Here is a 25,156-nt window from a genome sequence, read left to right on the forward strand (position 1 = left end):
ACCTCTTTACTGATCATGTTCTCCTGATACTTTTGCGGATTTTGAATATTTAATTTTTCGCGTTTCTTGAAACTTTGGTTTGTGCCACTTCTTTGCTGATTATATTTTCCTGCTATTTAATTTACAAGAAATGCAGTTTCAATCATTTTAAGAATGAAAAATCGACAAAAATGTATCAGGAAAATATAATTAAGAAAGAAGTGACACAATAAGATATGGGAATGGAAGGATATGTTCAATAAGAAAGCATATGCGTTTTATATTATTAATATAGATTTTATTTTTTTTTTAAATTACAAAATATGTACATAATTACATAATATATACAACATTATACATAACTCTTTTTTATTTTGCGTTTTATCGTTGGTGTTTCATTAAACAATAAAATAAAATAATTTAGAAACAAGAATAACGCTAGAATACTCTAGAAAGTATATTAACTTATTACAATATAGGTAAAATAAGAAGAGATATTCTTGTTTCGTAATATATATTGAACACTAATTAGGAATTATACTAATAATTAATTAGAAAAATACTAGAAATAATATACCTTTATATGCATTTGTGGGTAAAAATGGATTGATCGTTCTCGCTGTTACACTCCATTTTGTACTCACATATGTGTGCAATCATTTTTATTATTATATAATAATATTTGCACAGATATTTTATTATGTATATACATATTGGATATCAGACGCAATCGCTTTCGCTGTGACATTACATTTTGTAACACATCCACGCATACATACGCAGTTTCATTATCATACAATATAATATACATACAGATATTTTATTATATATATATATATATATATATATATATATATATATATATATATATCTCGAATATTGGACGCAATTACTTTCGCTGTTACATTACACATTTTGTACGCACGCACATCACAATCTTTATTATTATATAATAAATATATATTAGAATTTTATTATACGTTTATATACATTATACATATATCGAGTATCGAATGCAATAAGATGCAATGTAATTTTTTTGCGGAGAAATATTCGGGCGTTGATTTCGGATTAATAACCGACAGCGGCTACAATTGACGATACGGATGAGAAACAACGTAAACGAATAATGTTTAGATGAGGATAAGGACGAAGACGGATCTATGAAGCGCGAGAGAGAGTGTAGGATGAGTTTGCGATTAAACGCAATTGTAATTAACGGTAAGGGAGTTGCAGCTCAAGAGTTCCCGTTGATTCAAGTTCCTTTTGCAACTGGCAACTGGTTATATCGAATTTGCATCGTTGTAGCATTGTAGTAGACTATAGACTGCTTGTGCTCTCTTTCTTTCTTCTTCTTAGTTATCGCGAGATGCTTTTGGTCCCAGAAATAAAAAAATGCATAAATAATAAATAAATAAATAATTAATAAATAAATGTACATGTATATTTATTCATGCATACATATACATACACATACATACATTTATAAATATTAAATTTTAGAAATGTGTGGGTCCACATTTGTTTATTACATGTAGTAATAGACACGTTAGTCACATATAGCAATTTAATCATTAATAAAGAATACTATCACAATTCCTCCACCGAACAAAGCAATGAAAAATCGCTCTTTTGGGACACTCAGGCCTCCCTTTTCTGAGCACGTTCGATGAGCATGGTCGAGTAGTAACGTGGAATGATCCGATGCGATTTTCAACTTCGACGTTGTCCTCTTGCAGATTTTTATATGATAATAATTCGGCTAGTTTTCTCGACTGTGTATATATATATATATATATATATATATATATATATATATATAATACATTTTATACGTACATAAGATTTTTTTAAAAATTTTCTGAATTTTATAATATATTGTGTAAAACAGAAGAGAAAGTTTTATCTTCAACGTTTTCTTGTTTGTCTTTTAAAAATTATTTAACTTTATTATAGAATTGTCTCTGAGGCTTTATATGTTAAAATTTTCAAAGATTTTTATAATTTTTTATGGATGTGAGTTATTATGTATCTAAGACGTTTATTATGCCCGATTTTGCAAAATATTTTGACCAGAAAATTTAATTTTTTTGATAGCTTTCCCATTTGTATGTCATATTAATAATTAAATTAACATGATAAAAATTCATTCTAAATTGTTATTACAGGTCATTCTTGTAACAACTGAAGAGAAAATTTGTTATCAACACAGAGAATAGAATAGATTTGAAATAATATTGTGAAAATCATTATGAGAGAAAATTATTGTTGTAAATACGATTATTTTTGGGTAATAATTATAACATTCAAGCACAACTTAATTTCAAGTTACTTTGGCATTAATAAATTGATCTATTCGTATGTGAACAGTTTTTCATACAAAAATTATAAAAATTTCATTAGGTGTTTAGCATTCAAATATAATTCAACTAATATTATAATATTAGTATAGTAGTTAATAGTATAATAATTATAGTATATTGAAGTTTGGTGAGATTTATAAATAAAAATATTTGTTTCATTAAAAACATAGATCAGTATTATGTCACGATATTTGTGTGTGTTACAGTTTGTTGACTAAAAAGATCGGATTGTACAGCATTAAGAAACATAGGAACACTGTGCTGTCTTTGCAAATATTGTTCAATCAGGCTGCTTAGGTTTGTGGAGAAGGCAGTTTCCAACAAATCAACGCCTTCTTCTCTTACATGGAAGAAAAGAAAATCGTCTGGTGATTCTGCGTATTGACTCAATAGCTTATAATAACCTTCTTTTGTTCGGTCCACTCTCCAACCAAATAGCTGATAACACGCTTGGCGATATTCTTGTGATGATGCCTTAAAAGCCTCTGTCAAGCGTGTTATCTTTATTTCATGTTTTTGTTTTAATTCTGCAATTTCTATAGTAAATAAAAAAATAAATTAGTTGTGCAAAGAATAAGGCAAATAAGACATAAATATCGTTATCTATGTACCTTGTGTCTGCAACAATGATGTAGTTGTTCCATAGTTTCCTGATCCCACTTTGGCTCGAAGCTCTTCAAGTTCTAATAATAAAGCCGCTTGTTTTTCCTCTGCTTGTTTTTCCGCTATTGCTGAGGGATTCATTGTAAAATGTAGAATTCGAGCGTTGCAGTTGAAGTCACCTTTTAACGCGCGATGCTCGAGCTCGCCTTTCAATTGTTCGATCTCTTCTCTCAATTTATTACATTCGTTCTTCTGCGTGCCAGACTCGGCCGCTTGAAGATCTGCCTCCAATTTACTAACTAAATCTCTGAAATTATATGAAAAATATATTTTCTTTTTTATAAAATAATTTTTAATTTAATCAAACATTTGCAATATATGTTAATACATAATTATACCTGTATCCATCTATAGCGCGTTCTAAAGCTGGTATTCTCTCAGTCATCGCATTGTTGCCATCAACTGTCATCTCTTTCTCGTACAAATCTAATTGCTGTCTATAGCTGTCTCTTTCTCTGGTGACGAGAATCATCTTCTTTTGCAGTCTGCTTACGAGCTTGTTTAATTTCTCCTTTGATGATGTCACATCAGTAGCCAACTTCTTTGCGTCCTCATAATTCTTTGACAAGTTCTGTGACTCTCGCAGAACCGCATCCAATCTTGATCTGAGCTGACCTTCCTCTGCTCTCAAGTCCACTTCAGCTTGTTGAAGTCGATTCAATTCTCGTTTCACCGCCGTTGGTCCGCCAGTAATGCCAATTGTTTCGTATTCTTGCAAGCGAAGCGCAAGCTCGGATCGCTTTGCCTCCAAAACTGCCACTTGTTGCTCTACATTTTCAGTGTGCTCTAGTCTAACAAATCATGCATTGTTAAATAAATGTAACATTTTATTCTAAATATATGAAAAGTACCTTTTTGTCATATTGGCCATTTGCTCCTCTAAGAGTAATTTTTCTCTGACTGATTCTTTTAGCACTGCAATAGTCTTTTTCGCTATATTCAATTCTTTCTCAAGATCATTTGCTCTTGCCGCTCTTCCTACTAACATTTTGCCTTCTTCCCATAATGCTCTTTCTGACTCGAGTTTTTCTAGCTTAATTTTCATACTTTGTAGTTCCACATTTTGCAATTCATAGTCCTGTTGCATCTTGAGATATTCTTTAATCCTTTCCTCCAACATTGCAGCTTTAGCTTCCACAGTTTCCAATTTTAATTTTAATTCATTTGATTCGCTAGTATCTTGTGGAGGGGGAGATCTTTCTTTCATAGAAGTATTTCTCAGATTCTCCGATAATTTTGCATTTTCAGTTAATAATGATGCTATCTTGTTTTCTAAATTGTTTCTTATCTAATACAATTAGATAGATAATTAAAAAATGTAAACATAAAAATATATTATTGTAGAACAAAATATATAAATTAACATAAAATAATTACTTGGGACCATTCTTTCTCTGCAATAGCTTGTGCTTCTTTTGTATCTTGGATTGTCCGTCGTGCAACATCAAGTCGGACTTCTAACTGCTGTATGGTTTGCGTATCTTGTTCCACCTGGACTTGCAAAAGACCTTTCTCTTTCTCAAAAATTTCTTCCATCTGTCTGCGTACATTGTGAAGTTGTTGTACAGTTGCCTCTTGTTGAGTCAATCTACTCTTTAATGATATAACCTGGAAATATGTTTTTCTTTAAATTGTTTCATATATTTATTCAAGCATTTTTTAATGTGTGTCATGTTACCTCTCCTTTCATACGTCGCCATTCCCAAGGACTACCTGGGACAGAATCGGATTGAGTTTTGTTAATTAAAGATGTATTTGATTCATCTAATTTTTGCCGTTTTGGTGAGCTAATTCTGTCGTCACTTTCATTGAATTTTGAACGTATATAACCAGTTCCTGAGAATCGCACTGGTACTCCAATACTTTCGCGATAGGATTCCGTTCCAGAACGTAAATCTTTTATCATATTGATGATACTTGTTGGATCCTGATCATCCATCTAGACAAAATTACATTGCTTTTCTTATAATGATACACTATTATACAATTTCTATATATTAAATAATACAATTAGCATAAGAATATAAGTATGAAATTTGTTTTTACATTTTCGTAAGGCTTATAATTATCAGTTACTTAGTTTCATCTCTTAAACTTTACATTATTTTCTTACATTTATTCTGTTCCTTTCTATATTAATCCTTTATAGAGAAAATAACAGAATATATGTAGCAACAATTAAGACAACACCGGATAATAATATCAATGACACTGGCAACATTCAGCCATGGATAAGACACAGCAAGATTGGCAACATATATTTTTCATTGAGAGTACGTTCAAAAATCTTAGCAATCGGATATTCAGGTGAAAAGAAGCAAATATTTCTATGTCCTATGTCCTATGATTGGTCAATATTTGCTCACTGCTGCTACCTATGAATGAATGATCCAAGTTTGTTCGAGACACTGAATTCTATGAATCACAATGATTCAAGCCCATACAAGCTCGTTGCCAAAAATTAAAGGTGTCGACAGCGCGAAAGTATATCCATACTTGTTATATCTCTACGCTGCTATGTCCAAGAAACAGGACAAAGTGGACAACGGCATCGTGGCCGTGAAGAGCAAAGTATGTATATATATCGTCAATGAAGAATAATTTTGAAGAATGTTTATTGAAAGTGAGAACAATGCATTGCTTAAATTGTTTTGCAGTTTGATGCCGACATTGTTAGATTTTCCATTAATCGTAACAAGCCTATGAACTATGAGGATTTTCGTAAATTCATAGCAGAACGGCATGATTTAGGAGCGGATTTTAACTTTTTAATTTGGTACATGGATACAGATGGTGATCTACTTCCCATCAATAATGATAACAATCTGGCTAGAGCTTTATTGGCCACCAGGTGTCTACTCAGAATTTTTATACAAAGGAAAGGTAAAATTATTCCTGACTTTATATATATTTTGTCTGTGTGTGTATGTATACACACATAGACAAAATATATATTTAATTTAATTATAATTATGATAGATGACAGAACATGGGACAATGGGCATGGTACAACAAAACCTAAAAACCTGATATCCAGTATTCTGGGTAGCACACCAGGAAAGCCAAAATCTATTGCTATTTCAAATCCACATGATTTTAGGCAGGTAAGTTTATACTTTGTTAATTATTTTCTAATGTACTTTATAATATCAACTGATTTAAAATTTAATTATTCTTACAATCAGGTGTCCGCAATTATTGATGTCGATATACTGCCAGAAACTTGTCGACGTGTACGTCTTTTGAAACACGGTTCCGATAAGCCCTTAGGATTTTATATTAAAGATGGTATAAGTTACCGCATATTGCCATCGTCAGCTGGAGAGGGAATTTCCAGGGAGGAGAAAGTTCCAGGAGTGTTTATCAGCAGATTAGTACCAGGTGGTTTAGCAGAGAGCACAGGCCTTCTAGCTGTAAATGATGAAGTTCTGGAAGTGAATGGTATAGAGGTTGCAGGCAAAACACTTGATCAGGTAAGATTTTTTATAAAAACAATTTTTTTATAAAAGCAATATATTATAAGATATTAAATTACAAAATATTAATATAATAGTCATAATTGTTAAAGCAGTTTATTTGAAAAAAATGCAGTTTTTAAAATATTTTATTCTTTGATACTTATATAGTTATTTATATTTAATTGCATTGTTGCTATTCTAGTAAAAGAATTAAAGCACTCTCAATAATAGTATATTTAAAACATTTTCTATGATAATTAAGATAATTCCACAAAGATAAAATATATTTAGCAAAATAAAGTAACTCACTCTTTTTCCCTTTTTTTTATATGATTATGTATGGAATAGGTAACAGATATGATGATAGCAAATTCTTCCAATCTCATCATAACCGTCAAACCGGCGAATCAGAGGGCCGCGTTAACAGCACCTCGCCGCGGCTCCTACTCACGTAACAGCCAGTTATCTTCTGGAAGTCATCAGTCTACCCAAAGCGCGGGTAGCGATGAGGAGGCAGACGAAATTGTCGATCTTACAGGTTTGGCGATGCAGGACGACGCTTCGGCATCGTCTATTCAACACCATCATTACCATCATCATCACCATCATCAAAATTATAGTCACGATCAGAATGTTCTGCATCTTTAGGGTGATTCTGTTTAAGGGGGCATGCCCGTTTGAACTCTCGAAAAGTGCATCTTCTTGATTTTTTTTACAGTGCAACGATTTGATAAAAACATTTTAATATTAATACAATAGTATTTAAAAATTTTCAGCTTAAAAAAAAGTTTTTTTCGTTTAAGTTATATATTTGCAGAATTTTCTCTAATTTTAAATGGTTGCACGGTGTATATGAAAATATTTGTAGAGCATATTTGAAATCAAAAATACAATTTTTTTTTTATCAAACATTAATATCTATCAATACAAAAAAAGCTACGACGCGTTCGGCCGAGCCACGCTGAGATATCTGGATAACCTTCCATTCAAAATTTTGTAACTTTATCAATTTTTTAAATGTCTATATCAGATTTGCTTTATATTGTTTTTAAAATATCAAGTTATGAAAACATACAAAAAAATTTATTTTTTGAAATTTTCAAACGGATATGTCTTCTTAATTGATTAACTCTTGAACAACGTGACAGCTGGCGAAAACTGAGTCAATTTTGATTTATAGTAAAATTTTTTTATATGTATCCCAAATTAAAATATTATAATGGCTTTTAATTTGGGATACATAAAAAAAGAATTTATTTATTATATATTATATATATTATATTCCTAAATATCTTTTTCTTTTATTAATTATAAATATTATATATATTATATTTCTAAATATCTTTTTCTTAAAATATTATTGTGTGCTTAAAATTAAAAGAAAAAGAAAAATATTTAAAAAATAAGAATTACACATTGATATTTTTGAATAATGCACATACTAATATTTGTTTCGCATGTGATTTATACATAATTAATTTATAAATAATTTTATTCTTAAAAAATCGCAAGTGACTCGGAATCTGCTGGCGGGGGTTAAATTATGCTCAATATAATAGCGTCCGCTAACATTATTACTCGCGAGAGAAGTTATATAGAAATAAGGCTCTATGGAGAAACACGTATACACGACAATAATCATGTTGATTCTGGAATTTTACGAAGTTTTTAGACTAGTTGATAGATGTAAGAAGAGTTTGTTGGGATTACAGTATAAGTACGTCTTCGAACTATAAAATCAATACTTTGGAACTAATACTATTCTATGGCTTCGACTTTGAAAGATGAATGTCATGCCTTGCATGTAAAAATCATAGAATGAGGATCTATATATAATTATAAAGTTATACAGTATCAAGATAATATAAATATATAGAAAAATGAGAGAAGTAGCAATCAAAAGAAAAAAACAATTTTTGAAGTATTAGATTATTAAAATTAAAAGAAATTGCAATTGTAGCTGAATATTTCATGCAAATTCCAAGTTTAAAAGAAATGCGCGTTTTTATTATTATGAGAAACAGAGCAATTATAGAATAATCAGTTCTATACTTTATTTTTAGTCTAATGGCATTATTTCTTATAGATGAGAAAGAAATGGAAAGACAAAGTACTTATATTACATTGTATTTTTTACAGTATATTTGTACTTTAGTGCCTTTTAAATCGTGTTGAAGTTTTTTTTTGATAATTGGATATATAGCTCTGATCAAAATATTTTCTTTACATTTACGAATCATTCTTTTATAATATTAATTGAAAACAATTAATTTATTAATTTTAAGATAAATTTGGGGAAGAAATTTGTATTTCTTTATTTTATAAAGTATTATTTGATTTATTTGTCTAATATACTTGACAGATAAGTTGATATTGACTATAGTATTTAAAGTATTATAATTTTTTCATTTAATAATTAATTACTTGAAACTAATATGTACTTAAAACATATATAAATATGAAATGGATGATATGATTTTTTTTATAATAGATATTTTTAAAGTTGAGGTAATATGTTTGTTGATCATCCAGATGCTCACTAATTATACTTGATTGTACATAAAGCATAAAAAATGGGACTCAACATTTGTCTCGACTGACGAAAGAGGTTTTTATATTAATGTAAATAATGATCGATGATCTTATCGGAGAAAATATCGATATAAATCTTTCTGTAGTCTAATGGCGATACGAAAAACGAAAGTGGCCTTACATTATACATCATTCCAGCTACTTTTAAAAATGATATAGAACTATAAAGTGTTCCCTTTTTTCTATAACGCGTTTATTCGTATATCTACTTCGCCTACTCCACCACATGTTTAGACTGTTGAAGTTTTCGAATTTTAATTTCATCTTTACTTATGTTATTTGTTATCTAATTGCAGACTGAGGAAAGCGTTTTAAGGCGATAGATATCGATGAAAACATCAGGAGAATAACGATTCTATTTTCATGTGTAAAATATTGTTGTTTGTATATCTTTTGTGCCTTTATCAAAATGGAATTAATGTTAGGAAACATTATTACATTCCATATATATACATCGTTGAAAAGAGAAGAGAGATATAACGTTTCTAAGAAATCTACTGCCTTCATAGTTACGCGTGAATCTATTTTTATATGCACTCGATCCCATTTTTTCTACTTAATTCGGAAAAATGTGTGTGTGTGTGTGTGTGTGTGTGTAGATGTGTGTGTATATAATATCTCTCCTAGATATAATATTCTTTGAATTGAGTTAGTTTTTCGCAAGGTATCATTTGGACTTCCGTAATAAGCACATTTTTAACGGCGCTATCGGTTGCCAAATTATGATTTCTTCGAATATATGTTTTGCGTGTTTTTATTTTTAATTCTCGAATGTTCTTATCTTAGGCTACGTTCCAAAACGTACTCTCCGAGAAAAATTTTACTCGATGACTGTACTTTTTTAAGCATTTCTAATTGGTTTCAAGCCGACCATCGAATAAAATTTTTCTCGGAAAGGAAATTTTATATCTATAAATTTTGAAAGTCTTAGCTTGGACATTCATACGTCATAGATCATGTATAATATTTAAAAGGGATATTTTACTTGAGAAAAATAGTTACGGTATGCGAGTCGGAGAGAGTATTTTTTTCAACGAAAGAATGACTTTTAGAGGATTAACATAAGATGATCTTAGATTTAATTTACATGTATTTTGTTGCTCTAGACGAGAAATCATTTTTGTACTTAACCAAATAGAGTGCGAATCCCTCAAACACATTTGTAAAAAGTTTTTTTTTTCATCTGCACTTAGCGCTTTATCGAGTAATTGTTATACGTGGAGGGATGTCAGTGCTAAATTAGCCTTCATGAGATGAAATTAGATATATATTTTACGCAATAGTCGTATAGTTCTTAGTGTGAATAAGAGACAGCTAATGCGAGGACGAAAGTACTTATTAATGCTGTAATATTCTTAATGGCAGCTCATATAAAATAAAAATATTTTATTGTATTTTCTAATTTACTATTATTTACTCACATAATTCCACATAAAATTCCACGTTCCTCTTAATTATTTTGAGTATCGAGATGTCTTGTGCCATTTTGCCGTTACTATGGTGTATAAATAAAATATGGTACAGTCAACACCAAAATCTGTAACCTTGCATGGGTCATGATTTTTGTAAAAATTAGACGCTTAACGGTCATTTATTAAGCTTAAGGGAGTGACGAAAATCTTGTATATATCCGATCGTAAAAGAGATTTAAAACACCGGACAGACATGTCTTACGCCGAGCATGGACCGCGCATCTTTTTGGCGGGCAGACCAAGCAGTGGTGCACCCTTGACTTATGGGGATTACGTCTTGCCGAAAAAAAGATCGGAAGGTCGTTTGAAGCAGTACAATTCATGTAGAGACATCCGAGCTTGGAGTCCAAACATCTTAGAGAGTACGCGTTACTTTCGCGAGCTCAACGAACATGATCCTGCGGTTTGTTTTCTAATTGCGAATGTCTTAACTCTTTCAGAATACACACACCGCAAACCGATTATTTATTAAAAATAAACATTTATATACTTTGCAACATACAGACGCATATAGCATAATTATTTCTGTATAAAAAGTTCAGGAATTTTTCATTAAACAATAAATGAAATAATATGGATCGATTATTGATTATGGAAAAAATAGAAGCTTTTCATATTTATATTTTATTTATGTTTATCTCCCAGATATTTATTTATGTTTATTTATGTTTATTTTACCAGATATTCAGCAAGCATATTATTCAATATATTATATCACATTTGGCACGCACTTTATATATGCCTATTTATTAAATAAATCATGTTAGAGCGAAAGACAAAGATAGAAAGCGTATTATCTCATTCTCCTTTATACAGCCAGAAAGAGTGATACCATTCAATGTAGTAATGGAAAACATGATAAGACTTACGGCTCAAGCCCAAAATGAGCTTCGTGTTGTACAGCGAGAACTGCGAAAATATAAATCCTTGAAGCTTACTTCGGAACAACAGAAATATCTGGAAAATTTCGTAAGCTTTCCGATTAATAATGCGCATGTTGAGATGCGCTATTTTTATAATCGAGTGACAAGTAGTCCTCCTCTGTTGTAGGACAAAGCCGTCGTGATTAATGAGACAGAAGAAATGAAAGTAGAAGCTATAATAAGACCGCTCTCTCAGGAAGGATCATTCAATGCAAATAAGATTGCTGCCGTGCAACATTCCGATATGTATCTGTCCATGTATTTTCATCCCGGTAGGAGATTCCGATACGATAGAGGAGTCCAGAATTTCTTATTAACTAATACGCACGTTTTGAAAGAGAATCTGAACGCGAAATCATTATCGGGAAATAATACTTATCTGGTGTCGCGCGTAACATCCTGCGATATATTAACCGAAGCGAGATCCGCGCGAGGTGAAAAAATTTTACTTGCAACATAAAAATTATTTTATAAGGATTTTCACTTGTCGAAAATTAAAATGTAAAATTAATTCCTTTTATGAAACAATTCTCGGCTAATTAAAAAAAAAATTAAAGTATTCTATATATCGCATATTTTGAGCTATAATAAATTCTACAGAGTATAGCGATCAAACGAGCACTTATATCGAGTACGTTGACGCATCTTCTCAAGTGATGCATGATGTTTGCGAGGTGGGTGTACAAACGGACAGGTACAAAAATGACGCTTACGAGGGACAATCTAATGTCGACTCGTCGTCTAGTCAATACTGCGAAAGCAGCGAAAGCGTATCAACATCAGAGAGCGAGTTAAGAATAAACATGGAGCCTGAAATTTGTGAGAAAAATCATAAGGGAGTAATTATTCAAAAAGATTCGGAAATTATTGTTTTGAAGAACGAACTCGGTGTACGAAATAATATTAATTGAATGGAATTTTTATCAAAACGAAATTTTTATACAACATATATATCTATACGTAGTGAACTTGACTCATTTTTACTTTTTAGATGAAGGAAGATGAGCTAGAAGAGCTGCGAGAATTGAATAAGCATTTGCAAACATTGTTAAAAGAAGAGGATGAAAATGCAAACATTTTGAGACGTAATTTTAATGTAAATCAATATTTATTGTTAACTACGTTAGTTAAAAATTTGTGTAATCATTTAAATCTCTCTCATATCTCGTAGATTTTGCAAGAAAAGTTGAAAATAGTAAACGACAAGCGCAATGTCGAAGTGGAAAATTTAAGTGCAAAAGTAATATGTATAGTATATTTCCCGAAAAAAAAAAAGATTTATGCAAATTAATTTTATATAACAATCATATACATATTTAACCCAGTTTTTTATTATACACTATTTAGCTTTCTTCTTCGGAGTGTCTGGTGGATCAGTTGAAGATAGAGTTAGGTAGAAAATGTCAAGTTTGTTATTTGCAATCGCAAGAAATCCAAAAGCTTAGGCAGGAAGTTAAAGAAGCAGAAGTACTTTCTATAGAAAACCAGTCTCTTGCGGTTAGTACGTGAAACATAATATGTAATATAATGGCTTAGAGAAATTGAATTTGACTGTAGTTTAATAGATTAATTTGCATATAAAACTATGATAAATTAGCGGAAGATGAAAGAGATGGAACATTTATCGAAAGAGGCGGAAAGCTGCGGCATTGCTTTAGAACAGGTGAAAAATGTCTGGCGGGAGCGGGATATGCTTCAGAAGCAATATCGCGAGCAAAGTTGCACGTTGGCGGACAGAGAAGACGAAATAAAACGACTATTGACGTTGATAAAGCAAATGTCTGTCGAGGCAGACACTCGTGAGGTGCGTCATTTGGCTTCTCGTGCATCGTATTCTTATAATTTTATTGCCGATTCAATTAATAACGGGACATAGATTTTTTTTTTTTTAAATTAGTCAGCACAGAGTCACATTTTAGCTTAAGCTTTTAGCTATAAAAATATACATAACTAAATTTTATTAATTGCAGACTTATCGATTATTGAAGATGTAGAGAGTTACAGTTTTGAATAGAAAAGAGATTATAGGAAAATAGAGAATGTTTTAATGAAATACTTCCTTTTTTTTCGCAGGTCTAAAAAATAAATTTTACTAGCAATATATAAAATAAAATAAATATATAAAAGGATTAATAATATCGCGCTTTGTAAAAATGATTAGGTATAACGTTATATCAATGAACTCGATGCCTGGTATAATCAAATCTAATCCTAAATCTTAAATTGAACTTTACGGAGAAGTGTGTATAAATAGATACATGGTAAAATTGTGTTCACGATCAGGTAGAGATGAATGATGTAGTGGCCAACTTGAAAAATGAGATTCAGGTGAAAAACGAGAAGATCTCGCAGTGCGAAATGCAGCTAATTTGCATGGAGCGGGAAGTCGGTAATCTGACTAACATGCTGAAAAGTAGTTTGAACAATTTGGACGAGTCTAAGATAGCGTATGAGGGGATTTGCGAGTACACCAAATGCGAGCACGACACTTGCTTAGATGTCCAGAGCGCGTTGTCCGCTTTAAAAGCGTTCATAGCCGAGTTGGAGGAGTGTAAACTAGAACGACGTAATCGTCTGCGGGAAATAGATAACTTAAAGGCTTATGTGGCATGTTACAGCCAAGAGTCCGTCAGCGAGATTACAAACACAGATTTTGATACCGGAAACGGATCGATCCAGCCGGCTGCAGGTATATTCCGAGGCATAAGTTAAATAATAATGGCGCGCATAGGAAATTCGACATCGGCAGATTACCATCTAATTATATATTAATCGATACACGATTACGTATTAATAGATAATCTCTGTGATATGCGCGCGATGCTAATAAATTGCAATAATAAATTGCAGAAGACTCCACGTCGAGTAATTGCGGTGATGATTTATCTAAAGAATTAGTTAACGTTCAGATTCAGTCGGATGATATTGACTCTAGTGCGACATGTTCCGAAGAGTCGGGAAAAATAGAATTGAACGAAGTAATTTCGTACGAGGAAATCGATCACGCTCTCGCCACGCATATCAAACGTTCCATCGACAAGATACACGAGATATCCACAGTTCTTCAAGGTATAACATATATAGTATCTCGTGTATTTTCTTGGTGACACGTCGATTGACAGTTAAACAAATTGTTTAAGGCGCCGGGGATTATCACGTGCAGATCGTTAAAGAGTTCGCGAAGCAGCAGCAGGAGCTGCAAAAGAAGGATCTCGAGATAACGAAATTAAAACAAAAAGTGGCAGAGCATATGTTGCAGAGGGGCGAAGGGGATTGCATGATTCAAGAGCAGATAAGAAAAAGAATGCTGGAGAAGGAGAAAGTATTGGAAACTGTAATAAATAAGAGAGACTCGGAGATTGAGAGATTGCACGAAGATGTTCTCGCGTTGAAAAGCGAAAACGTTGATCTTTTCGATACAAACACTGCGCAAAACGAGGAATTAAGAGTACAGAGAGATCAGATGCGCAAGTTAAATCAACAGATAGATGATCTACAGCAGACTGTCAATATTTTAAAGGAGGAAACGAATAATATCGACAATATGAGAAAAAAGTTAGTACCCTTATTATTTATATCGTTAAAAATATTTGCTCAATTTTCCTTAAAATCGATACTTATCGGTTTGGCAGGTTGATGGAACTACAAATGGAGAATAATGATTTGAAAAATAAGCTTACACAAGCTAACGAGATTATCTGTAAGAACGCCGAAATAATAGCGGATCTAGAACTTAAGGATGAAAAGAATAGAACGGCTTTAACGCATGAAAGCAACAGATACGATGCCATGATAACGCAAAAGCAGAACGATATCGCGAAACTGCAGAACGAGAATCAATCGTTGCACGATCAGTTGAACAATGTTGTAATTGAGCTCACCCATAGCAACGAAACGATTTTATTATTGAGAAGAGAGAGCGACAATATGGCCGTGATAAATGTTCTGCAAGCGAATCTATCGGACTTAGACATAGATAAGGAGAGACTACTGCTGAAAGTGGACTATCTGAAGAACGAGATAGTGAGTTGTCAAAGTTCCACGGCGGACATCGAGAATGAACTGCGAACGTTCTCGCAGAAAAATGAGACATTGAAAACGGATATAGACATTGTAAAAAATACTAACGATCAATTGTTATACACACACGAGGACGTGATCAAGTCCTTGAAAGATACCCTGTACACGTTTCCGGGGAAAATTTATGACAAAATCGTGCGCCTTCGAACGGAATTTAAAGAACACGACACGACAGAGATAGAGAATACATCTGAACATCAAAGCGAAGAAATTTTGGAAAATGAAATGGAAAAACAGCAGCCGAGAGTATATGCTGATAAGGTAAACACTAAACAATAGCATTTACTAAATGGTTTTGTTTTTTTTTTTTTTTATCGCTGTGACTAATTAATATCTCGAATACAATCTACAATAATTGACAATTTTCTCCAAGTCTTGTCAACAAGATGAGGAATTTTACACGAGCCAATGCACGCATGATAAAGCAGTTATGGTCGCTCAAGAAGCAGATTGTAATACTGAGAATGCTGAGCACAAGTTAAGATCTCTTGAAGGACAATATGAGAGCAAACTGCATGAAATTAAAAATTTGATGGATGACGTAAAGCTGAGAGATTACGAAATAAAGAATCTCGAAGAGTGTATTACCTATCTGTTGCAGGAGAAGGACGATTTAGAAGCTAAAGTTAAAGTACGTATATTTCTTTTGTAGCTTTTTTTTCTTTTGGATAATTTCTTGTAAATATTTTTTAATTTCGTTTTGACAGTCCCAGGTAGAGGAGTATCAGAATAAATTGGCGTTGTTGAAAAAAAAATATGACAGTAGTTTGAACGCTTTTCGTAAGAGACATAACGAGAACGTCGAAAGATTACAGATGAGATTCGAAGATATTATGAAAATCGACAAAAGTCCATTTGACTCGGAGAGTTGGTTACAGGTACGCGTGTTTGCTAGAGGGAATCGATTAATATGTAACTTTTTGCGCGTCGCGGTTCGTTATCAATCATCTTTTCTAGTCGCTGAACTTGAAGGAACTGACGGAACTACATAATCGAATCAATATTTTGAGCTCACACGCAATTGAGAATACTGAACTAAACATTACACATACCGAAACGAAGGATCATTACAGACCTCGCAATAATCCCGAAGAGCATAAGTTCTATAACAAGTTCACTTTACATAAGCAGTACACGACAGAGAATAGATTGTCATTAAATAAAAAAGCAAGTAAAGATGAATTTATAAATAAAAAAGCAAGTAAAGATGAACTCATTTTCAAAAATCTCAACACGAAAAATAATGAAGAGAAAATTGCTATAACAGAATTATATTCTCGCGATTTTAAACAGAAACATAGGTAAAATATTTTATGTATAAATATATATATTTATATTTGTATATTAATTTTAATAGAACTTATTAATAACACACACGTTTTGCAATAACAATTCAGATTTTCCGATAATGAGAAGAAACAAATGGAAAATACTGATACGAAAGCATCTAAACCTAGAATAGACAGAACCGTAAGTGCATGATAATTAATAAATTATAACATTACATATATTATTGCGTTCAACCGCATATGTGAAATAATTCGTTGCAGATTGATTGGCAGAGAGAGAAATTTATCTATCAATGCAGCATATATCATAAATTGAACAATACTCGCTGATAAAATAGTATTTCGTAATATAGAGAATTGCAAGCGCAAAACGGACATAAAGTACGAAATAATTTCATCGTCTTTATTATTACTCTATTTCGGTATCCGCGCATATAAATATTAATTGTATATTTTATAAAATTATTCAATTGAGAATATTACTTTTTACTTACTTTTTTCTTCGTATATATGTACACATATAATTTTTCTAATGTTTTACCTATGCTGTTATTCTTTGTCTAATTAAAGTTATATCCATGTTACATCATTCGTAAAAAATATATATTTAAAAAATGAAACTTTGTAATAAATATACATTATATAAAAGCCGAAAAAAAATTTATTTTTTTCTTTCTCTCTTTTTAAATGCGCAAATTTTTACTAATAATAATGTAGGCTATAATTAAATAAGAATCCGTAAAAAAATTTTGTTCTAAATGAAAACCGATATATCCTGGGGAAAAAAATAGAGCGAAGGAACTTGATTATACAGAGAATTTAGTTTTGAACTTTTGCCCTAAATGCAAATTTGCGGTGCATTATATGATGCTCTATTTATGTTGCGGGCACTAACAAAATGTCTCTTTGATCATTCCAAGAACAATTTGGTATTGAAAAGAGAATACTTCTCTACGCACTGATATACGTAATGTACGGATGATCGTGTCTCGCCCGGTAGATCCAAAGACGGTAAATTGCATTCTGTTCTCACAATGCGAAGTTTATCGTCGTTCCTAATGCACGAGGCGTCGGATGCATGTGCGCCTGTTGTGATATTCCAGTATTGCGTCGGCAACCCGATTATAACTCGATTATAATCAAAGGGGCGTATTTGTAATTTCGCCTTTGCCAAGGATAGCGCGACTGTTTACGCGTCACATAATTATATGCGTTGTTTTTGCACCCGCAATTATTTCCTTTTCTACATAATGCCTACAATTACGGATTGACGCGTTTGGATGATGATAATAAATTTGACAATAGGCTCTCTCGGATTAAACAAGAATTTCTGACAAATATTAAGTCTCCAAACTTTATTTTTATAAGCAATTAGGAATTAAAAAAATCAAGCATCAGAGATGCAAATAAAATCTTATTTTCCACTTAATATTAAGTTGTTTATAATTCATATTTTTTTTTCTTACATAAAAAGAAGTTACTCCTTTTTTAATAGCTCTCAATAAAATTTGTTAAATTTAAATATCCTCCCTTTATCGAACGAAAAGAATATGAGACTCTTTTAACGTATTATAAATATTCTTCCAAGGCCTATATAAGTATACAAAAAAAAAAAACGTTTAACTCCTGCGATCGACTACGCCGGATTAGCTGAGGTCACGGGGTTAATATGGCCCTCGTCAAGGAGTGATGCATTATTAATTTTCACAGATAAGAGACAGGCGCTCGCGATTTTTCCCTCGCAGCATCTTTTTGCTTTAACCCACGCTCGCATATATATACACATACATATGCAAATACATATTACTTGTTATATTCATTTTCTGTAATTTTATTCTATTTATCTATGCATTTTAAGACGTTTTGTTTTGTATGTTTCCTGCTCTGTGAAGGGTTTCTCCAGAGCTAAAATTAACACTTTCTACTATTATAGTTAGTATGTATAGCTCAGCTCTTGGTCCGACCTGGGTTAGAGGGTGTTGTCGATGCTGAAGATTCAAGGCGGCCCCACGGCAAGGGCCAGGCAGATACGCAGGCAAGCGCAGGTAGATTTCTCTCCCTCTCTCTTTCTCTCATTCTCCCTACCTCTTTTCCCTCCCTCTCTCTTTCTTTCTCTATTTCTCTCAGGGATATCCGAGAAGGCGAGGCGCACGCGAAGGGAAAAGGGTGAGTTTGTGAGCTTGCGCACTCGCAGGCCCATCCGGCGCAGCCTCCAGGATCCTTTCGCGGGGCGGTGGACGCGCGCGTGCCGCGGTATAAGCGGAGGAGCTTGTCGGTCGGTGGTCGGTCGTCCCCGCGCGTCAGGCACGTCGCAACCCCCAACGCCGTAACATCGCAGGTCGTCCGCGCGTCTTCCGACCATGAGAAGAGGAGCAGCGGGTGCCGTCACCGTCGGCCCTCACCACGGGACGTCATTTCCGCCGACATCGTCGTCTATATCAACGTCCCGGTTGTGCCTGAAATAAAATTCCCCGGCGTTTGGAAACTGTCAGTTTATCGTTGTCATCACGAGAAATTGTCATAAAAGGAAGACTAGCGGATAAAAACCGGTGACACGCGCACCGGTGTGACCTCGCGGCCGCAAGGAAAATAAAAAGAGAGAGAAGGAGAAATATATATATATATATCGATAGTTTGATAGAGAAATTGAGAGAGAGAGAGAGAGAGAGAGAGGGGAGAGAGAGAGAGAAAAAAGAGAGGGTGATAGTTATACGACATGCGGTCTTGAGAGTAGGCACGAACAGGTGGCGAGATCACTCGCCGGAAGACTTAGCGGAAGCTGGCGGAAGAGAGGGTGGATGAGAAGGTGGAAGGAGGCAAATGACGCGTGCGACGAAATACGCACGCAGGAGTAACAGGTATTGTGAAAAAGATAGATGAGACACTTTCTTCCATCTTCTTCTTCCTCTCATCTTTTTCTCCCCTCGATTCTTCTCTATTGAAATTTTTTTGGAAGTCATTGACCATTTTTATAGAAGAAAATAAAAATGATCTCTCTTTCTGGAAAATTCGTATCCTGAAAAATTCTCTTGTGCTTATCGTCATTTCCTTCTGTTTCATTTTTCTCGCTAAATAATTTTCTTACATTTCTTGTCTTGGATTTTTATCGGTATTTTCGAAGAATCGACGATTTTTTTTTTTAAATATTGAAGGGATAATGTTGCAATCTCTTTGTTTGCAAATGCAAATAGTAGAAGAGAGCGAATTCAAATTATGCAAAGGCACGAGTTGCATTTTTCTCCTCTTATTCTCTTGCTCATTTTGAGATTAAATGATTGACAATTTCTTCCAATAATTTCGCAGCAAATACAAAAGCATAATAATTACAATTTTAATAACAAATATCATGAAACAACAAACAGAGTAATTAATTACAAAATGCAAATATTTTTAAAACAATGCATCTGTGTGGCGAGTTTAAAAAAAAATTGATCGTATCGTTAGGCGTATGGGAAAATTCCCAGAGCTATGCGTAGCTCACGAGCTTTAAATAAAAAATTATAGTATAACACAGTATAATATTTCATAAATATTTCTTTAATAGATTAAAAATTTTTTTCTATCTTAATCATTTTAACGATACAAATGTATTTAAACCGAAAAAAATTTACAAGTTTTAATTAATATTAATTAATATTAACTTTTTGGTTATTGGGAATATTTTATTCATATTATAAATTATACAATATATACAATAAATTATACAATAAATTATACATAAAAAACGATAATGCAATATATTTTTTGTGTTTCGACGCATTTCACACGAGCCAATCTTTTTTTTGTCAAAAACCACAAATTAATTTTACTTTAGTTTAATATAATATAATTGATAAGTTAATACGAGAATAAAGATTAATATTTGATATTTAGAGACGTACAGAAAGCATCAAAGTTGCATTCGCAATCAGTTTGATCGAGAGCAATCGGAACGGAAGATGGCTATTAGATTCGCGCTTTCATTAAAGTTAAAACTCGAGAATATCGATTTTAATCATAAATAGATTAACATCTTATTTCCGCGAGATTAGCGTGTGCTATCGCTTCAATTTCCTATACCTTTAACAGCGTTCGCGTTCTTTTTCGCGAACTGGAAACGACGTACAAAACAAATAATAATGTGAAGAAAAAGATAAAGTAAAAATCGATATCAACAGATATCGAAAGTCAGCGACGTCAAGATTTCAAAATAATGCGAACGCAGTTAGAAAATCAGTTCTGATCTTGCATATTGTTTCAATTCAATTATCGTGATATGAAATTATTGCACCGATGCGTGCGCTAGCATATTTATGTAAATACATCGCGGAATATTGTATGATAAATTTTCATTGTATATTTAGGGATGTGAATGATTGCAGTTATGTCGGTAATAATATTTACTCAATTAATGATTCATCTGATTTATACGAGTTAATGTTATCAGAGCGTGTACCCTTGTTGAAGCTCAATAACATGTCATTGCGAAAATAAGCATCTAAATCTGGGCATTAATATATTTTCGTAACGATATATTATCAAATATCAATATTTGTCAAAAAAAGATTTATTTTTGTCAATCATGAATCAGTGGCTGCTAAAGGAGATTGAAGCAATAACAATTTTATTAATATATACCCCATCGACAGCTGCGTTACTTATCAAAGAAATCTTCTTTCGCGTTCGCAGATGCCACGGCACGGCTTTCGATAAATCCACGTAAAAGCTGGCATCTTCAAAACCGATCGATATACATCCTTGACACTTAACTTTAGTAACACAAGGTGTTATTTTCTACACTATTGGAACCTAAACAAGGTAATCTGGACAATCAATCACCGCTGTGAAGATCAATGTGAGAGGGAAGCACCCTTCTGCTAATGTACCTGTGATCATGCTCAGTCCCAAAATGCAAAAAACTGGTAAGATATATTTCTTTTTTTGTCACCTTTGCTCTTAATAAAATAGTGTATAAAATAATGGATGTAACGCGCAGTGTGTGTAAGAGAGATTTAGATTTCCACAAATAATATTTTTCGATTTCATGTCGTGTATGTATGTGTAAGAGAGATTTTACTATTGTATAATATTTATTTTAAATACGCGTAATAGTATTAAATGGAATTGAAATCTTATGAAAGAATATTATTAATATATTCATGCATTTTTATAAAAGATAATTCTTTGATGATCATTACTGCATATTTGAATATGCAACATTGTTATAATAAAATTTAGTAAAAATACAAACGCATTTTATACATTAATATTTTAGAAATTTATTTATTTGTAATAAATGCGGGATAAAATATGATAAATATTTATAGAAATTTAATTAATCGACAAATCAAAAAATATTATCTTAATTATTGCATTAAATTAAACAAAATATAGACTAATCTTTCATTGGTTTTATTTTTATTTAAACGAATAATAATATTTATTTATACTAAAACCGCGTGTATCAAAAAAGTTTGATGTCTTTTCGATACTATTTTATATTTACATTGAAAAAAAGTTTGCCTCCTCTCACTGTTCTCCTCTCACTCCTCTCAACTGTTCTCATTACGATAATTAATGTTAATAATTATTGCTTGTATTATATAAGTTTATTGTTTGCATATAAAATTTTTCTATGCAATGTTGAGATTAGAATTTTGGGCCTTTTGCTCCATTTCTCGCGCAATGCATGAGGGTAATGCAAATATTATGCGAATTTCGCCGTAACCGCGGGAGAAACTTCGAGTTCGATTTGTTCGAGTGGAATAAAGTTTCTTAAACGTCATCGCGCGTATCTCCGCGCTAAAGTTAACACACGATCACGAAAGTTCGCGACGTACGAACTGTTATAATCGCGAATTGCGCGGTGACTTCTCGCAATTTACGTCACACACGTGTTGGTTGATCGAGCGGACAACTTTTGCGTTCGTGCTGCAGAAGCTGCAGTTAAGCCAAAGTTAAGCATTTGCCTTGAGTGTATTGGGAGCCGCAGATCGTCACGGGAGATTGAAATCTTGGAAGTGACCTAAGTGTAGTTTGCACGCGTGAACGGCATTTCTCGGTATCGCGATTCTTCAAATATTAATTTTGACAGATCGCGCTCGTGATCGCATTATATATGAGAACTAGCAATTTTTCAATCGCGGATTATTTGTCTTCGCAAAAATTGTCATTCTCTTCCTCAAATAATGGCCGGTATGCTTTTAATTACGAGAACACTGTAATTTATTGGACGTTAACTTATTGTACGTACAAACGGCGAGAATAACATTGTCTGCTAGCACATTGCTCGTCGTGCAACGGATTATTAATATTTACATTTATATGCCGTAAACAAGATTCGCCTCGGTACTTTGAACGCTATTATTTTGGAATAGTATGACAATTCGACGCATAATTGCAGCGCATTGTATTCCGTATCATGTGATAAACGTGTAGATATATCCCGTATGTAACTTTGTAATTCGCATGTGTTTGTATGTTGAGTTGCAAATATATCTCTATTTACACAATTAAAATATATTCTCGCAAAAGTCGCGATGTGGCATAAAACTCGTAAATGCATGTATTTCAAATACGCATATGTGATAAAGAATAAGCAATCAATTATTTTGATAGCAAAATATTTTTCAAGTAACAAAATAAAGGTTTTAATTTATAAAAACTTATAAATTGTTCTTTGTACAAATTTAATTTTACCAAAGTGTTTGTGAAAATTTGAGCAATGACGTTGCCTTCCTTGTGCATTCATTGCCTAAATTTGGGCGACTCTTATATACACGTCGGTTTTAATTGCTCTATTCACACGCGTTACGTGTCTGCGATGTGTTACAGTAAGAGTAAATGACGCTCAACTAGTCATGCTTTCGGAGAAAGCCCATTACGATCATTCGCTATCGGGATATTTGCACAAGCGGACAGCTGACTCCACTAAATGGCAACAACGATGGTTCGTTCTCTACCAGGTCAGTGAATTGTTTGTTATGTTGTGAGATAGAAGAATCCACGATTTACTTTATCTGTACTGCAGAGAAAAAGAGAGAAAGAAAAAGAAAAAGAAAGCGGAGCGATCTAATTTATGTGTTCAATTTGAATCTGACACTTCTCACGATCTGAATTTAAATTTACATTTATTTACGATTTTTGTTTTCTCGGAAGATATACATAAATATATATATACCCATCTCTTTATTAATTACAAAAAAAAAATTATTTTACCATAGTGCATAGAGAGTTTATGATTTTCCAATATTAATTACTATAATTTTTCTCAAGAATTTTGCTTGGCGAAAAGTTATTTCTCGGCATTACAAAAACAACGCGACATTTTCAACTATTAATAGCTATTGAAATGAAACAGCAATCTAAGTTTGCCCAAACTTGTATAAAGCACGCTTCTTCCTTGCGATTCGCGCAAATTTTTTTACTGCTTACGGGGCTATTATTTCCTCCTGGCCGTTACAAACTTCGAAAAGGCCTCATTTAACTCTCGCAACGTTTCGGGTTAACTAATTAATACAATTAAGAAAAGATCTTTCGACATAGTTTTGGACAACAGATATTTTGTCATTCGGGAGATGTCTATGCTAAGAATTTGGGCCACATTTTTCCTTGCGTTATCTTTTCCCTCCGTTCTCATAATCCCCTAAGTCACAGGTAAATCATTTTGTCGTATAATTTTTGCGATCATGAAGCCGCTCAATTATGACGGTGTAGACGCGAAACATGAAATTAATCTATTAAAGATGAGAGACGTGTCATCGCATTACAAATGAGTTTAAACTTTTTTAACAAAAGTTACGTTACATCATCCAACCATTTAACTAATTTTAGTTTGAAAGAAAAACAATCTATCGAGTATCCTAGGATTTCCGCACTTTTCTTTTACCTTATAGAAGCTCAGAACAGCTTATATACCGAAGGATAATGGGTAGGATCAAATAAATACAGCAAGTATCAGCAGTTCTCTTTTTCGTTTCGATACGATCAAATAAATGCAAGAGAAAGTAAGGCATAAATGAAGTAATTAATAAAATGCGATACCTCGTTGTTTGCAAAAGTTTGTCAAATAAACGGAAATATGGTTGCACGGTAAAGTTACGTTTTGCTCGTTGCTCATCGAAACTTTTACACGGCCCGCGATAATCTTTCTTGCCGTTCCATTGGATAATTGAGATAACTCGAGCTCTCTTGCGATCTTAAAGCTTGTTAGACTTACCTCGCCTATCTTGAATTATCGCAGATCAAAAACTTGGCTCGCTCGTAATCGATTTTTATGCGAGTACGCTTACATTCTTCTAGAAAGCACGTGCTCGAAACTAGTAAAAGGGATGAAACTCTCGTCGCGCGCGATAAAAA

At 32.8% G+C, this 25,156-nt stretch overlaps 5 protein-coding genes across 11 annotated transcripts in view; 4 read left to right on the forward strand and 1 right to left on the reverse strand.

Annotated features, from left to right (window-relative positions):
* Nucleotides 1–2,311: 2,311 nt before the first annotated feature.
* On the reverse strand, nucleotides 2,312–5,251 carry LOC126851465 (mitotic spindle assembly checkpoint protein MAD1). 2 transcript variants are annotated; one of them, XM_050595489.1, is made up of 7 exons: nucleotides 5,119–5,251; nucleotides 4,684–4,944; nucleotides 4,383–4,613; nucleotides 3,857–4,293; nucleotides 3,344–3,796; nucleotides 2,954–3,252; nucleotides 2,312–2,878 (listed from the first exon to the last, which is right to left on the reverse strand). In XM_050595489.1, the coding sequence occupies exons 2-7, from the start codon at nucleotides 4,942–4,944 to the stop codon at nucleotides 2,520–2,522; spliced, it is 2,040 nt and encodes a 679-aa protein (XP_050451446.1). In that variant the 5' UTR covers nucleotides 5,119–5,251; the 3' UTR covers nucleotides 2,312–2,519. The 2 variants fall into 2 exon arrangements, with proteins under 2 accessions (XP_050451446.1, XP_050451445.1); XM_050595488.1 differs by having other exon boundaries at nucleotides 5,052–5,224.
* Nucleotides 5,252–5,442: 191 nt separating this feature from the next.
* Nucleotides 5,443–8,788, forward strand: LOC126851490 (partitioning defective 6 homolog gamma). The gene is made up of 5 exons (XM_050595533.1): nucleotides 5,443–5,576; nucleotides 5,663–5,888; nucleotides 5,985–6,109; nucleotides 6,191–6,478; nucleotides 6,812–8,788. The coding sequence occupies exons 1-5, from the start codon at nucleotides 5,523–5,525 to the stop codon at nucleotides 7,109–7,111; spliced, it is 993 nt and encodes a 330-aa protein (XP_050451490.1). The 5' UTR covers nucleotides 5,443–5,522; the 3' UTR covers nucleotides 7,112–8,788.
* A 1,932-nt stretch (nucleotides 8,789–10,720) lies between these two features.
* On the forward strand, nucleotides 10,721–14,984 carry LOC126851631 (myosin-11-like). Its single transcript, XM_050595781.1, has 12 exons — nucleotides 10,721–10,930; nucleotides 11,344–11,496; nucleotides 11,578–11,884; nucleotides 12,051–12,289; nucleotides 12,442–12,546; nucleotides 12,622–12,690; nucleotides 12,798–12,947; nucleotides 13,048–13,254; nucleotides 13,734–14,139; nucleotides 14,301–14,519; nucleotides 14,591–14,917; nucleotides 14,971–14,984. The coding sequence occupies exons 1-12, from the start codon at nucleotides 10,721–10,723 to the stop codon at nucleotides 14,982–14,984; spliced, it is 2,406 nt and encodes an 801-aa protein (XP_050451738.1).
* On the forward strand, nucleotides 14,983–17,185 carry LOC126851470 (uncharacterized). The gene is made up of 7 exons (XM_050595500.1): nucleotides 14,983–15,005; nucleotides 15,083–15,791; nucleotides 15,904–16,161; nucleotides 16,238–16,408; nucleotides 16,488–16,831; nucleotides 16,928–17,000; nucleotides 17,081–17,185. The coding sequence occupies exons 1-7, from the start codon at nucleotides 14,995–14,997 to the stop codon at nucleotides 17,147–17,149; spliced, it is 1,635 nt and encodes a 544-aa protein (XP_050451457.1). The 5' UTR covers nucleotides 14,983–14,994; the 3' UTR covers nucleotides 17,150–17,185.
* Nucleotides 17,186–19,137: 1,952 nt separating this feature from the next.
* Nucleotides 19,138–25,156, forward strand: part of LOC126851452 (ras-specific guanine nucleotide-releasing factor 2-like) — a 45,256-nt gene continuing 39,237 nt past the window's right edge. For 5 of the 6 annotated variants that reach the window (XM_050595442.1, XM_050595446.1, XM_050595447.1 and 2 more), the window contains exons 1-3: nucleotides 19,138–19,677; nucleotides 21,488–21,720; nucleotides 23,633–23,763. In XM_050595442.1, the coding sequence (XP_050451399.1) occupies nucleotides 21,693–21,720; nucleotides 23,633–23,763 (159 nt within the window). In that variant the 5' untranslated portion in view covers nucleotides 19,138–19,677; nucleotides 21,488–21,692. Of the gene's footprint in view, nucleotides 19,678–21,433; nucleotides 21,721–23,632; nucleotides 23,764–25,156 lie in introns of those variants that run through there. The other variant, XM_050595443.1, reaches the window with a different exon arrangement.

Source organism: Cataglyphis hispanica, chromosome 8 (assembly GCF_021464435.1).
Source record: "Cataglyphis hispanica isolate Lineage 1 chromosome 8, ULB_Chis1_1.0, whole genome shotgun sequence".
In the NCBI taxonomy this organism is placed as follows: Eukaryota; Metazoa; Arthropoda; class Insecta; order Hymenoptera; family Formicidae; genus Cataglyphis; species Cataglyphis hispanica.

What these genes read in the sequence shown, in the direction of transcription:
- LOC126851465 (XM_050595489.1), bottom strand. Translation starts at nt 4,944, where the DNA reads ATGGATGATCAGGATCCAACAAGTATCATCAATATGATAAAAGATTTA. An exon ending in GGCGACGTATGAAAGGAGAG is followed by an intron (nt 4,614 to 4,683) that starts GTAACATGACAC and finishes ACATATTTCCAG; the next exon opens with GTTATATCATTAAAGAGTAG. An exon ending in ATCATTGTTGCAGACACAAG is followed by an intron (nt 2,879 to 2,953) that starts GTACATAGATAA and finishes TATTTACTATAG; the next exon opens with AAATTGCAGAATTAAAACAA.
- LOC126851631 (XM_050595781.1), top strand. Translation starts at nt 10,721, where the DNA reads ATGTCTTACGCCGAGCATGGACCGCGCATCTTTTTGGCGGGCAGACCA. An exon ending in TCGAGGCAGACACTCGTGAG is followed by an intron (nt 13,255 to 13,733) that starts GTGCGTCATTTG and finishes GTTCACGATCAG; the next exon opens with GTAGAGATGAATGATGTAGT. An exon ending in ATCGATCCAGCCGGCTGCAG is followed by an intron (nt 14,140 to 14,300) that starts GTATATTCCGAG and finishes AATAAATTGCAG; the next exon opens with AAGACTCCACGTCGAGTAAT.
- LOC126851490 (XM_050595533.1), top strand. Translation starts at nt 5,523, where the DNA reads ATGTCCAAGAAACAGGACAAAGTGGACAACGGCATCGTGGCCGTGAAG. An exon ending in TCGTGGCCGTGAAGAGCAAA is followed by an intron (nt 5,577 to 5,662) that starts GTATGTATATAT and finishes ATTGTTTTGCAG; the next exon opens with TTTGATGCCGACATTGTTAG. An exon ending in CAGGCAAAACACTTGATCAG is followed by an intron (nt 6,479 to 6,811) that starts GTAAGATTTTTT and finishes TGTATGGAATAG; the next exon opens with GTAACAGATATGATGATAGC.
- LOC126851470 (XM_050595500.1), top strand. An exon ending in ATTTAGAAGCTAAAGTTAAA is followed by an intron (nt 16,162 to 16,237) that starts GTACGTATATTT and finishes TCGTTTTGACAG; the next exon opens with TCCCAGGTAGAGGAGTATCA. An exon ending in AACCTAGAATAGACAGAACC is followed by an intron (nt 17,001 to 17,080) that starts GTAAGTGCATGA and finishes AATTCGTTGCAG; the next exon opens with ATTGATTGGCAGAGAGAGAA.